The 13,207-nt window shown below is 43.2% G+C and overlaps 1 protein-coding gene across 1 annotated transcript in view; it reads left to right on the top strand.

Moving 5' to 3' along the window:
* pdzrn3b (PDZ domain containing RING finger 3b) overlaps positions 1-1,990 on the top strand; it is a 104,278-nt gene extending 102,288 nt beyond the window's left edge. Inside the window, exon 10 of the mRNA XM_083971309.1 lies at positions 291-1,990. Coding sequence (XP_083827435.1) covers positions 291-1,802 — 1,512 coding nt within the window. The 3' untranslated portion in view covers positions 1,803-1,990. The remainder of the gene's footprint in view (positions 1-290) is intronic.
* Positions 1,991-13,207: the final 11,217 nt, after the last annotated feature.

Raw genomic sequence — 13,207 nt, 5'->3', positions numbered from 1 at the left:
CATGTAGAGGCGAACTAGCACAATCAATCTCTACTAACACATATGTTCATCTATAGATTTGTTTTGGCCTGAGCCAGCTCTGCTGAGTCGAACAGCTGTTCATTCGTTTTTAGCAACAATTCGTGTTTCCTCAAAAAAGAAACTGAAAAATAACAAATATAACAGTTATTAATAGCAGTGTAGTTCCCCTCTATGATTGACTCTGCTATTAACTCTTATATTAAGAGTTATTCAGTCGCTTTGCTCCAAAATGATCTGTTCATTGAGCCATTTGTTGTCCGTGTTCACAGAAGAAGCACGAGGAGGACGGAGGCACCACCGACACCGCCACGCTGCTGTCCAACCACCACGAGAAGGACAGCGGGGTCGGGCGCACGGACGAGAGCACGCGGAACGACGAGAGCTCGGAGCAGGAGAACCTCGGCGACGACCAGACCACGGCCTCCAACACGCTGGGCAGCTGCAGGAAGCTGACCTACAGCCAGGACACCCTGGGCAGCGCCGACCTGCCCTTCAGCGGCGAGTCGTTCATCTCCGCCGACTACACCGACGCCGACTTCCTGGGCATCCCGGCCGACGAGTGCGAGCGCTTCAGAGAACTCCTGGAGCTCAAGTGCCAGATGAGGAGCGGCGGGGCCCAGGGTCTGTACTGCCAGGGCGGCGGGGCGGGAGGTCAAGACTCGGAGTGCGTGGACAAGGAGCTGGAGCTGCTCAACGAGGAGCTGCGCACCATCGAGCTGGAGTGCCTCAACATCGTCCGCGCTCACAAGATGCAGCAGCTGAGGGAGCAGTGCCGCGAGTCCTGGATGCTCCACAACAGCGGCTTCCGCAACTACAACACCAGCATCGACGCTCGCCGCCACGAGCTCTCGGACATCACGGAGCTGCCGGAGAAATCGGACAAGGACAGCTCCAGCGCCTACAACACTGGAGAGAGCTGCCGCAGCACCCCGCTGACTCTGGAGCTGTCTCCGGACAACTCGCTCCGCCGAGGAGCCGAGAACCAGGGCCCAGCCGGGGCGGCCGGCTCTTCCGGCTCCAACGGGAGGATGCTCAAGCCCCTGCTGTCCCCCGTCCAGGAGGTTTGCGTTCCCAGCCGGAGCAAAGGATCCTCCTCCAAGGATCCGGACGGAGAGAGCAAGGAGAGGAATCTGGGAGAGTCCAGCAAGGCCGGGCGAAGCCTCTCCCAGCCGCACTCTCCGTACAAGCACGCTCACATCCCCGCCCACGCGCAGCACTACCAGAGCTACATGCAGCTGATCCAGCAGAAATCAGCGGTGGAGTACGCCCAGAGCCAGATGAGCCTGGTCAGCATGTGCCGGGACCCCGTCTCCCCCAGCGACCTGGAGCCCAAGATGGAGTGGAAGGTGAAGATCCGCAGCGACGGCACGCGCTACATCACCAAGCGGCCCGTCCGGGACAAGCTGCTGAGGGAGCGGGCCCTCCGGATCCACGAGGAGCGCAGCGGCATGACCACGGACGACGACGCCATCAGCGAGCTGAAGATGGGCCGCTACTGGAGCAAGGAGGAGAGGAAGCAGCACGCCGTCCGCGCCAAGGAGCAGAGACAGCGCCGCGAATTCATGAAGCAGAGCCGAGCCGACTGTCTAAAGGAGCAGAGCGGGTCGGAGGACAAAAAGGAGCCCAACATCATCGAACTCAGCCACAAAAAGATGATGAAAAAGAGGAATAAGAAAATATTTGACAACTGGATGACGATCCAGGAACTGCTGACCCACGGTACCAAGTCCCCAGATGGCACCAGGGTTTACAACTCACTCCTGTCTGTGACTACAGTCTAAGTCCTTCTTTGAGTTCAGTGTCAGGCCAGCCGGAGGAGGACAGACTGGAGTGTAATGGACTGTACATAGAAACGCTACCAGTTGGGGTAGAGATTCCTGCCTCGTTCAATGTGGCAACATTTTTGTAAATAGGAAATAAGGAATTTCTTTTCTGGACGGACATTTCCCACCTCTGTGGTGAAGGGACGGTCCTGTAGATGATGGTTGGACTTGGATGTGATTCTGACATGAGCTACGTGGATGATTTTGAAAACATTTTTTCAGATTCTGTCAATAACCTTTTCTACCTTTGTGCTTGCTCTTTTGAATAACTTTTGGAAACAAAAAACACAATATTTGACTTTTTAGAAGGCTTTGGAAAGTGTGTAAAGACCGTGTGCCATACAGAAACAGCCAGCATTTACACTATCTTACATTATTTTGTTCGTACTATATATCTCTTATCAGTATTTTACTGTTATGCATACTTAATGCTTTTATGGAAACATTGCTATTTTCCTGCAAGGTAGAACATATTACCCTTTTCAAAAGGACTTTTGTAAATTAAAAAAATAAAACTTTTGTAACAAATCCACTTTTTTTAGTTGATTTTCTCTCTTATTCGGTGCTGATCTCCCAAAGTTAATACAACCAGCAATGTGCCACCTGTTACGTCATGTATACAACATCATAGCGTGATATTCATTGTGTATGTACGTATGTTTAGAGAAAGGTGTTTCTCACATTGTTGATATTGAAATGTCTGTGTTTGTTGAAGCACACATTGTAGTCGCTTTTGCTTTATTAGGGTTTCACATGTACTGAACAGAATAACAGCTTAACAAAATCCTTAGCCACACAATTTGATGTCTTGTAAAATGAGAGAAATAATAAATTATTGTTTTATATATGATGAGCTTTGAAACATTGGTGGGATTTGTCATTTTTAAGAGTTGCTGAACCCCAAAAATGCCAAAGAGGAAGAAGAATCCAAATATACTCACACTGCACATCACAAACTGTGTTTAACATGTTGGTCTAGTATTTTAGTTTTTTTTTCATGAGGCTCTGCTGGAGTTATATAAGTCAAATACATAGTGTTCAAAGAACATGGGGTCACTAAGTATTTGCAGTAATGGTAGAAACAGATTGGAGACAAAAAAGAAGTCTATTTATGTGTCTGTGATTCACGTCAGATCCTGAGGTAACAGCATATCAGCCAGGCATTACATAACACAATCCAAATCAGCCATGATCCCTGCTGTCCAGACCTGACGCAGCTGAGGCCAACAACAAAGATCTTTATCTTTTGTTTGTCTTGTCATCAGGACAGCCTCTCCCTCACATGGGTACTGCAGTGGTGGCATCCGTCCATCATCGCTTTTTCCTCACCCAAGGAAAAGTGGCCCGTCAGTTTATGCACTGTGTGGTTGTCGCAGAGTTGTTGATGCTGGCGTGAGGCTGCCTCACATGGCAGTATCTCCTTGCTGGGCTAATGGTTTATTTATCTGACTCCAGACTCCTACCATCTGTTCGCGAGACCTCATACCCTCACTCCCGTTATGATCCTTCAATTAGCAGCTCAGAGACTCATTACTGGGGGACAAAGGCAGCTCTCTCTGCTGATACACAACTTGTATCATCTCACCTTCCATCAAACACATATTTTGTTTTTGTTTTTTAATGAGGCAACAACCAAGGCCAGCATTAGTATGTGTTTAGTGTATTCACAATTAAATTCATCTTTAAATTAGGTGAGTCAGTGTGACCTTGTCACTTCCAAAATACATACGGTACTTTGATCACTCTCATTACTTAACTGACTTGCATCAACGATGGATCAAATAGTTGTGAGATGTGTAATGGGAAAGGTGTCACATCCACGGAAAATCGTCACACTGCTTGCTTGCTCTCAGCTCTATGAAGCATTTCAGCCTCTTTCAGCTAATGTTTTGTTGTTATTTACAACTGTACTGTTGTAAATCACTCTCTTGTCAGCATTGACTGAGGAGTTTTTCCTCAGTCGATGTGAGGGTCTAAGGGCAGAGGATGTTGTTATGATGCCATGTAAAGCCCTTTGAGACAAACTGTTTGTGAAAACGGGCTATACAAATAAAGGCCTTGCCTTTCCTTGCCTTGCCATTGTTTCCAGCAACAGCCTGTAATACTAGCGAGAAAAGTCTGATAAACCATTGCAAACCAGCACTAAATAGCAAACAAGTAAGCATTTAGCAACTGGAGACCCTGAATGTCTCTTAGGCGTTAGACAGAGACCAAAAAACCGAGCTGGTAGACAGGGAACATCGGTTTAAAAATGTAATGTTGCTGCAGCACTCCTAGCTGTGTAAATAAGCAGTTGTTAGGTATAGCATTTCAGCCACAACAACAGTAGCCTATGGTGTAATTGTTGAGTTTTCCTCTTGTCCTGACCTGCTGCCCTCAAGTGGCCAAAAATACATGTTGTAAAGCAGTATCTACTTCCTAAGCAATTGTTGATTGAGGGTGAAGGTTTCATAAATCTTCATGGTGAGGTGCTCCTTTAAAATATTCACTCAACGATCCAGGTTCATCAGTTCATATAAATCTTGTCTGCTATGATTTAAAAGTCAAACCTCAGACTGACTCTTATCCATGCAGCTTGCAGTACAACATTTACATGACTTATTCAAAACAAATTCTCTTGTATGCTAACAGCCTATGATTCCCCCATGAATGCCAAGGTGCTGCTGTCTTCTCAGTTTGTATTAGTTGTCAGGTAGTTCATGAATTCCTCTGTTGTCTCTCGGAGTCTGCATCACTTAAGGGGGATGATTATGATAATGAGAGTAGCTGGGGGTGCAAGCTCAGCCTCTTCCTCCACGTCTGGTAGAGTATAATTGATTACTCCTCCTTAAGCCTGACCGAACCCAAGCCTAGTGATTTATGTCTGGGTACACATCTCTGTACACACTCTTTTTAATGGGAGATAACAACATGGCATGCAAAGCAAAGCAAAAAAGAAAAACTCCCACATCACCACACAAAGCAAGGAGATTAGCCGATCACATACTTGGCTTTGCTACCCACATGTATTTTTATCTTTGGGATAAAAAAGTGTTGGTCTCCCCCCACCAGTCTGACAGTCCTGTGTTGGAGCCGGAGTGCAGGAGTCATCAGTTTAAATGTCAGCCCAGAGAACAGGCCGACATTCCTGTGTACTCATCCATTAACTGATAAGGAGGCTTCTCCTCCGCTGGCTGCGAGCACCGCTGGCTCTGATGCTGTTTCACTGTGGAGACTGAGATGCCCTGAAGGGCTTGTACCTGCTAAACAAGCCTGGACAATATGCTTTACAGTGTCATATTTATCATATTCATTGTGAAACACGGTGTTGTGCAAGGTTGTTGTTTTTTTTGCATGACATCAATTAAAATAAACCCTCATTGCGTTTTTACTGGGGGGCACCCAACACTCCAGCAAGTTCAGCAGGTGCAGAGACCGGTGTTAGCACATCTCACATCTTGGATTAAAGAGAACAAGCTGCTGGATAAACAAGAAAGAAACGCTGAAGCACATATTCATGCTCTCCATCATGTTGAAGCATCAGTCAACAACCTTGTACTTAGATGTGGAGCCATGTCCTCGGAGCGTTTTAGTCTCTGAACTCTATTTTAAGTTTGATTCCAAAATATGTGATATTCACAGTGAAACTCAAAGCTGCACCTAAAAAACCTGCTGATGAGAAACACTGAAAATGAAAACATGGCAAAAAATATTACTTTACATGGTGTATAGCTTGAGGCAGTACATCTCCAACACTAATTGGAACCATGTAGCATCAATAGTAATCAGTGTTTTCTTGTCTGTTTATATGTTTTCCCTTAATAAGTTGATATTTGTATTCAGAATAAACAGTCTGACCTTGACTTGCATCAATAATCAGTGGTTTGAGCTGCAGGTATTTAAAATCAAAGTGATATCTTAGATATTTACAGCAATGGATCTGGTGAAGAAAATGCACTACAACCTCTGCAGTTTGTGTGCATAAAGAAATTATAATCATCAAATCATTTATTTTCATATTATTCTTACTACTGTATTATACACAAAAGTGAAACAAAACCTTTCTATTATCTATAATAATGATGATAAACATTTTCTGAGTGAGCTTTGGTCTGAGACAGTGAAACCCCCTGTGCTTATGTGCAGCTCTGTGAGGAGCTGTAAATTATTCTCATCTGTACCTTGACAGACTTCATATTTCACGCTGCTGCAGTAACATTTGGCAACAATGAAATACAAGTGTCAGATCAGCTATTATTTCTAAGAACAACTGACAACTGCATTACATTGTGTCGCTTTTTATCACTCTTAATTCAAATTTCCAGATGAATGTGTTTGCTGTGAAATCAGATGTGACAAGCGGGATGAATGAGACCGTCTCCAAAGGTAACCAAATATATCACATACATAAAATGAATAATAAAGTCCATGTGCTGTTTTGATTTATCACAAGTGTGAGATGGAACAACACAGAAACATTACAATGATTAATGAAAGGAAAAGAACACAGGAACATCTTGTTCAACGAAGATATGATAAAACTGCGCAGAAGCCTGGACAACATGCAGGAACCTGTCTTATCAGTCTGTACAGGATCAGGAGAACAATACTCGCCGCGAGGCCATTTTGATACATGCCATACCATCCTGTCAAGTCTAACCATTGCAACATTTATTTGCCTGAAAAACGGGCAGCAAACAAAAAGCCACACTTTATGGTTCACTCTTTTTCATATACTGTATATAGCCTACATGAATGAGACAAAAACAATGAATGTTCATATGAACATTCATCGTTTTTGTTAATTAGTACTTCACACCAAATTCTGCTAAGGCTGATGGGAAACGTCATTAGCTTTGGTAATGGATGAACGAATGTAACAGTGAGCAGATCTACAGTGCCCAAGAAAAAAATTGATAGAGAAGGAAAAGAAAAATCAAGTGACAGACTTTAAAGTTCAGATTCCCCATTTATTCCAGGCGACCTTCAGCGAGCTCTGAAACAAGCAAACAGTTGCACCATGATTACCTGTACCCAGTTTGGGGGGTGTTGATGCATCTGCCATTTCTTTGCACTTTGATAAAAAGGTCAGGACAGGTAATAAACAGAGGGTGTCCCGACGTGCAAGTGTGAGTGTCACATATAACATATTACTGTCCCCTTAACCAGGCAGTGGCAGCAACGGGACTGACATTCATGTAACATGAGTGGTTACAAATAAATATCCTTCTTCACTCAACAAAATCCAAGTGTGATATAATTTTTGAAACAATTTTCTATAATAGGATTTAGAGATTTTTCGTTTTGTGGAATTTATCTTTTCTCCTTCATCTTAACACATTTCTTTCTCATCTAACATTGTATTTTCCATCTGATGAATGCAAAATGCAAGCCAACTCTTTGAATGCCAAAGACACATAAATGTCTCTAACTACGTATTTGACCCTTGCGTGGTCTTGTTAGCTTCAAAGGCCCCTTTGCTTGTGTTTTGTTTATGGCCCAGCGGAGCCATAATTCATGGCGGTCCGTCCTCCCACAGCTCGTCCCTCTTAGCTCTGCAACCATTCTCCCAGCGCCGTTTCCTGGGTCAGATCGCATGAACCTCTGTGGCTCCCTTTCTGCAGATTTATTGGTTGACAGCTAATTTATCCATTATCCACATTCCAAATTATAGGTTTCGTTCAGCAGGATGGCAGCAACAGAACAAGGAAGGCGAAGAAGAAGGAAAAAAAGTGAATAAGAGGAAAAAAACATGCTGTCCTTCCTCTGTGTCACCTCATCTCCCTCTGGATCCAAATGTTTTATCTTGTGGTTGTGTGGAGTGAATCAGACAGTGCTTGTGTTCAAAGAGTCTGAGAGCGAGGTGCGTGATAACACCTACATCATTAAGTGTTAAGTGCAGCACTATCACGACAGGCTGACTGGATGAGTGGAGGGAAAAGAGACAGGAAGGTTGGGGACATTTATACCAATATAAAGTGTCAGCCTAAACACTCTGTCAGTGTGGGTGTAACCTTCATATTCTCTGGTTTTGAAAGACAGAACAAATTAGATGAAAACCTTTGTGCTCATGTCAAAACAGATTGTCATCACTGAGCTTTTTACAGGTTGTAGGCTACAGTTTACAATCTGGCAACATTCCTACTCTTGATATCAACAGTATTGGTACTGTACATGGTTAAGTATTATGTTTGTTTTCTAACCTCCTCAACCATCATTAAGCAAAAACACTGCACACATGAGAAACAGTAACAATCTGAACACCAGATTGCCATGGAATGGAATGAGCAGAGTACGTGAGCGTCTAAGTGATGGTGATTGGGACTTGACAGGAGCTTCAGCAAACAGGTTATAGCCTACTGTATTTCCTCTGAGAAGCAACAGGTCTTGGGTTGGTATGGGAAAGTATTGAGACTTTCCTTTATTTCCATTGCTTTCTATCGCTGGAGGCAGTTCATAAGTAAAGAAATTAAGTTTGATTCTGAACTCACAGCAGGTAGTCTTAGTAAACAGCTGCTAATGTTAATACTAGCTATGTAGCAATAGCAGAACTTATAATTGGCTCTTTTAACTTTCTGCCCAATATAAAAATCTTCATTTTCTAATTGGCAAGTTCATAGGTTTTGGAAAAGTGTATATTAGGCTTCCTGGCAAGTCATAGGGTGCTTTCACACAGGCAGTGTTTAGGGGGTAGGTCAACCTAGTTGAACTTTGGGCCCCAAAATGTATGCGCACCAAAACGGCTGCACTGAGACCTGGCCTGGGGTGGTCAGAGTCGAACTCTGGTGCAGCGTTTCCTATGTGAATGCGGCCGCACCTTGGTCTACTCAAACTGCCTGTTTCACATTGTTAAAGTAGCTATAGCGTTACTTCTCAGGAGTCATGTAAACTTGACGTACCAGTACCACTACAGTCTATGCGTACCATGCGTCTTTTTCTGGTCGGTCATCACGGAAACATGACACTCTGCCAGTGGTGCGGCATTTGGACAAACATGTGTGAACACAGACCGTACTAGCTGAAAAATAAAACAATGTATAATTTGTGAAAACACCATCAGATGAGATGAATTCTACTAGCTGGTATTAGCACTATGACTCAGTTCAGTGGGGAGTAGGCCTAACTGGAAACTGGTGTAAAAACCATAAGTTGGTGTTTTTAACATGTCTACTTGTCCAGTATAAAACAAGAGATCACACTGTGCTTTAGATGTGTTGGTAGGTGTTTTGAGACTCTGGACAAGGCTAAACTGATGTTCAGTCTTTATATTAAGGCTAATTGCTTCCTAGGTCCAGTTCCGTACTTAACGCCAAGAAGTGGGATTGGTATCGATTTTCTCATCAAGCCATTACCCAAAAGTCAAACAATTTTTCTTTCCTGTTGCCCCTCCCCGCAGCAAAAACTTGAAACTCCAGCATGTTTTTATACTGTCTTGGACTTTGAAGCCTTCATCTAAGTGGGGCTGCAAAATACTGTCGGTAACTAGACCTTCACTACTGAGTATTTCTCGCCTCCTGGTCCAAGGTTAACAATAGAGCAGATACACAGCTTAAAGCCTTTCAAAGCCCGAGATGATTAATTTGACCACGTCAATTTTTTATGTTAATCCAAAGATTAAAGCTAACAATGTCATGTGCTACATGAAATGATTAAACCGTTCCTCGTTTTCAAACGACCTCCCCCCAAAGGGCTCCACTTGAGAACCACTGGAGTAAGGAATTAAAATCCCAGCATGATACACGCTGTAATTGAAAGACTTCACTTACACTTCATTTGCAGATGCAGAAAGAAAAACGTGCCCAAACTGAAGTCTTAATTATAAAAAAGAAAAAAGAAAAAGTCTCTTTATTTTGGTAAAATGATGAGTATCGGGCGGTGGGCCACTCTCACTTTCCTTTTCCCCCACTCAGTCTTGTGTCCTTGATACCCACTGCCTCTCATCTGCCTCCATGGTGCTACTGTCTTCTCTAGGCTGGACTTGTGAAATGCACATCACATTGTTTGCATCCATGAGGGAGATGAGTGTAAAACAGCTTTTAATACTCATCTCACCTAAGCCATTTTGAATATCTGGTAATGCCGTTTGGTTCAACTAATGGTCAACAATCTCCTGACAGGGTCACCTTCGTTTTCTCTGCCTACCTGAATAACACTGTAATTTACCCCCAAATTAGCAGCAGCACATACAACAGGTACTGCAGCAGGTGCAGATGGACCCCACCTCTCCCTTTTACTGGACACCTGAATCTTAAACTGCTGCCTCACCTCAGCTTCTGTCCTCATCCTGGCCCTTTCTGTCCTTCACGAACTCCAAGCTGCCCCCCAATACCCACACTCCTTTGTATTTCATCACCCATTTCCCTCCAACTAAGGATTTAACCACTGTTATTTTTCTTCCCAAGCCCAAGCTTGTGTCAGTCAGGTGGACTGCAGACCTCTTTGTGGACGAGTTGTTCCTTCAGACATGCACACAAGTCAGAAGTCACAGGAAAAACAAACTCAAACTCTCAGACCCTCAGCTTGTGTGTGTGTGCACTTGCAGGTGACTACAGGAGTAGAGGTGTGTGGGAGATCAGCCCACCAGCTGCTCCATCATCACCATCACCACCTGCCTTGCCATAAATACCTGGTTCCAACCTCAACACTCTTCCTGATCGTAGACTCTGTTGCACATCCAGCTTCGTTCCAGCTGTTCTTATTATTCAGCAGTTCTCTAGCTTTAGCCTTTTGCTAATAGTCCTATCCTTCTCCCTGCAGCATTCCCTGATCTGACACCCGTCACCATCTCCCTCCTGACTCATTTGGATCCACTTTTTCTGGCTCCCTCTCTCTACAAAGACCCCAGCCTCAGGCCTTTTCTCCTCATCTCCCAGCCCCTCTTCCCCTCTGGATGTCCATCTTGCTGAACTCATTCCCTGCCTCTGCTGCCATAGTATTTATGAATCAACTCACATTCTCCTGTTTACATGGGTTTCCACTCCGCTAATGTTCATATACTGCACAAGCACACTGTACCTGTGTGAGTGTGGGGGTATACTGTATGTGTACACTCGGGGTCAAACCGTGTGTGTATGCATGTAGTTTAGAGGGGCTTTTATTGAGCCATTAGCGTTTATTAAAATCTCTTGAGAGCATGAGGTAAGGCAGAAGTTCTCATATTATGAAGGCTTGATATCTTTTTTACTATTTAGATGCTTTTAATATTTACTATCTACATCATTCTTGTTCATTTATAATGTATGTGCCATGACGTAGCACTAGAAATTCAAGTCCTGTCCACGTAATATGCTGGTGTGATGGGCAGTAACTCCTCTTTAGTGCCTATTGATTTAGAAAACAACGAGCAGCTCTAAAAATGACAAGAGGTCTGTTGTTCTGTTGAATGAACGGTACTTATGGCTCACCATGTTTTTCTTTTCTTTTTGTGGCCTCAGTTTTCAACCATCCATAGCATGTTTTCATGAGCTACATTTCAACTTTATCTTCCCCAGGCTAAAAGTAAAATCAATACAGTTTAAGTGGCCACCACAAAGGAGTCTTTTATTTAGCTGGTTTGAGGGTGCAAGAAAAAAAACTAGAACATTTTCTGCAAGGAAATTCTCTAGTTTTTTTTCAATTGGTAGGCTCTGCCAGGGTGTGATGTGTCTCAACATGGGAATCAAATCCACAACCTTAACAGGAGTCACGACATTGTCTACAGACAGAGCTAATCAGACAGACACACGATCATCACTCTCTCTGAACACTGACATGAAGGAGCTGTCAACCTGTCTGTGTGCATGTGTGTATGTGTTAGATGTTGACAGTAAAGAAAGTGATACCACAAACATCCCAGATCTGATTTGAAACACCTGTGTGTCAGCCTGCCCTCTGTTGTAGAAATGTCCTTTAACGTGTGAGAGAGAAAATCACAAGTCCAGCAAAGAAAGTAAAGTTTAAGTACTTTATTTTTGTCTTGCAAGAGGTGGACTGTCATACACACAAAAGTCTGTACAAGAGTGCACACTGAGATTTGGTTACATCAGGTTACATAGGCACAAGAGCGAGAGGGAGCCATGTGCTCCTCCTTGGAGGCGGCATCAAACATTGTCCAATAACATTATTGCATTCTTGCAGAATAGGTTAGCATAGTACAAGTTTGCACTCAGCACTTTTGACATATCATTGGGCTATTATAAAATCAACTCATATGTAAAGGCAGGAAGCTTGTGGTTGTCTGTAACTGAAGGTTTGTTGTGGTTTTTTCACACCTCAGCATGTTGACATCTCATCGACATCTCACCGTGGTTTTGGATATGGAGACAACTGCTTGCTTAAGTGTAATCATCACAAAATAACAGGAACCAAGACGGACACCTGCATGTTGCCCTATACACAGCAGAAAAGTGCAACTTGCACTTTCTCCGAAGTTCACCTAAAGTTCATGAGCATACATCTTCAAAGTTCAATCAAGGGTAATAAACATAAAGATTTCCATTACACCTCAGAGTTCTATGTGTGTGTGGTTGTGTTTCACAAAGATTTCATGTAAATGTATGGGAGACAGAAATATCACTGAAATAATTGATAAACTATTAGATAAGGACTCCCTAATTAATGAACGGGTCTCCACTGTGGCTCTAGCCTGGGGCTCAGAGGTTGCCATGGCAATTCGAAGGGCTGCAAAGACGGACCACAGGCGGAGGCAGGCAAAAAGGCAGAGAAAGAGGTAGGTAGCTCCTATCAAAACAAGAAGGCTATAAGTGGCCAGAGGCCTTTCCAAACACATTCATATCCTTGTGGAGTTTCCAGAGTATATTTTGGAAACCCATGCAAGTTAAAAACTGGGAGCACTTCTGCTTTTCTCCAAAAATCTTTGTATTGGAGTTGAAAGGGATCTGGATGCACTCAGGGGCTCATAATTCAAATTGTTTAAGTATTTCTGCTTATTTGAGCACATTGTAAAAGAGATGATAATATAATAAGTTCAAACGGAGTCTCTTGGTGAAAGTTTGCTGAAGCAGTAGGTTGAATAAGTCCAATAAATATTTAAAATATAATATAAATATTCTGTTTTTTCACTTCCTCCAAATTATTTCTAAAGCAATTTTTTTTTTTTTTTTTTGCAATTTTTTGTGACTTGCGTTTGTACATGGAACTAATTAAAATGTATTATATTCAGTGCAAGGAGCATGATTTCTTTCTTGTTTATTTCTATGTCACCTGTAGGCTATCCAAAGACCTGAAGAATGAATATTTATATGTCAGCTTTTGTTTGGACGGAGAGCAGCAGCTCAGACAGACATGCTCCCATGAGCCTCTCCAGTGTGGCCTAACAATCCATTATCATCATCATCACAAAGCATCAGAGCAACCCGCCTCCTCAGCTGCAGGATGCACAGATA

The sequence above is a fragment of the Trachurus trachurus genome, assembly GCF_905171665.1.
Source record: "Trachurus trachurus genome assembly, chromosome: 5".
Taxonomy (NCBI): Eukaryota; Metazoa; Chordata; class Actinopteri; order Carangiformes; family Carangidae; genus Trachurus; species Trachurus trachurus.
This window is presented reverse-complemented; position numbering and strand designations above follow the sequence as displayed.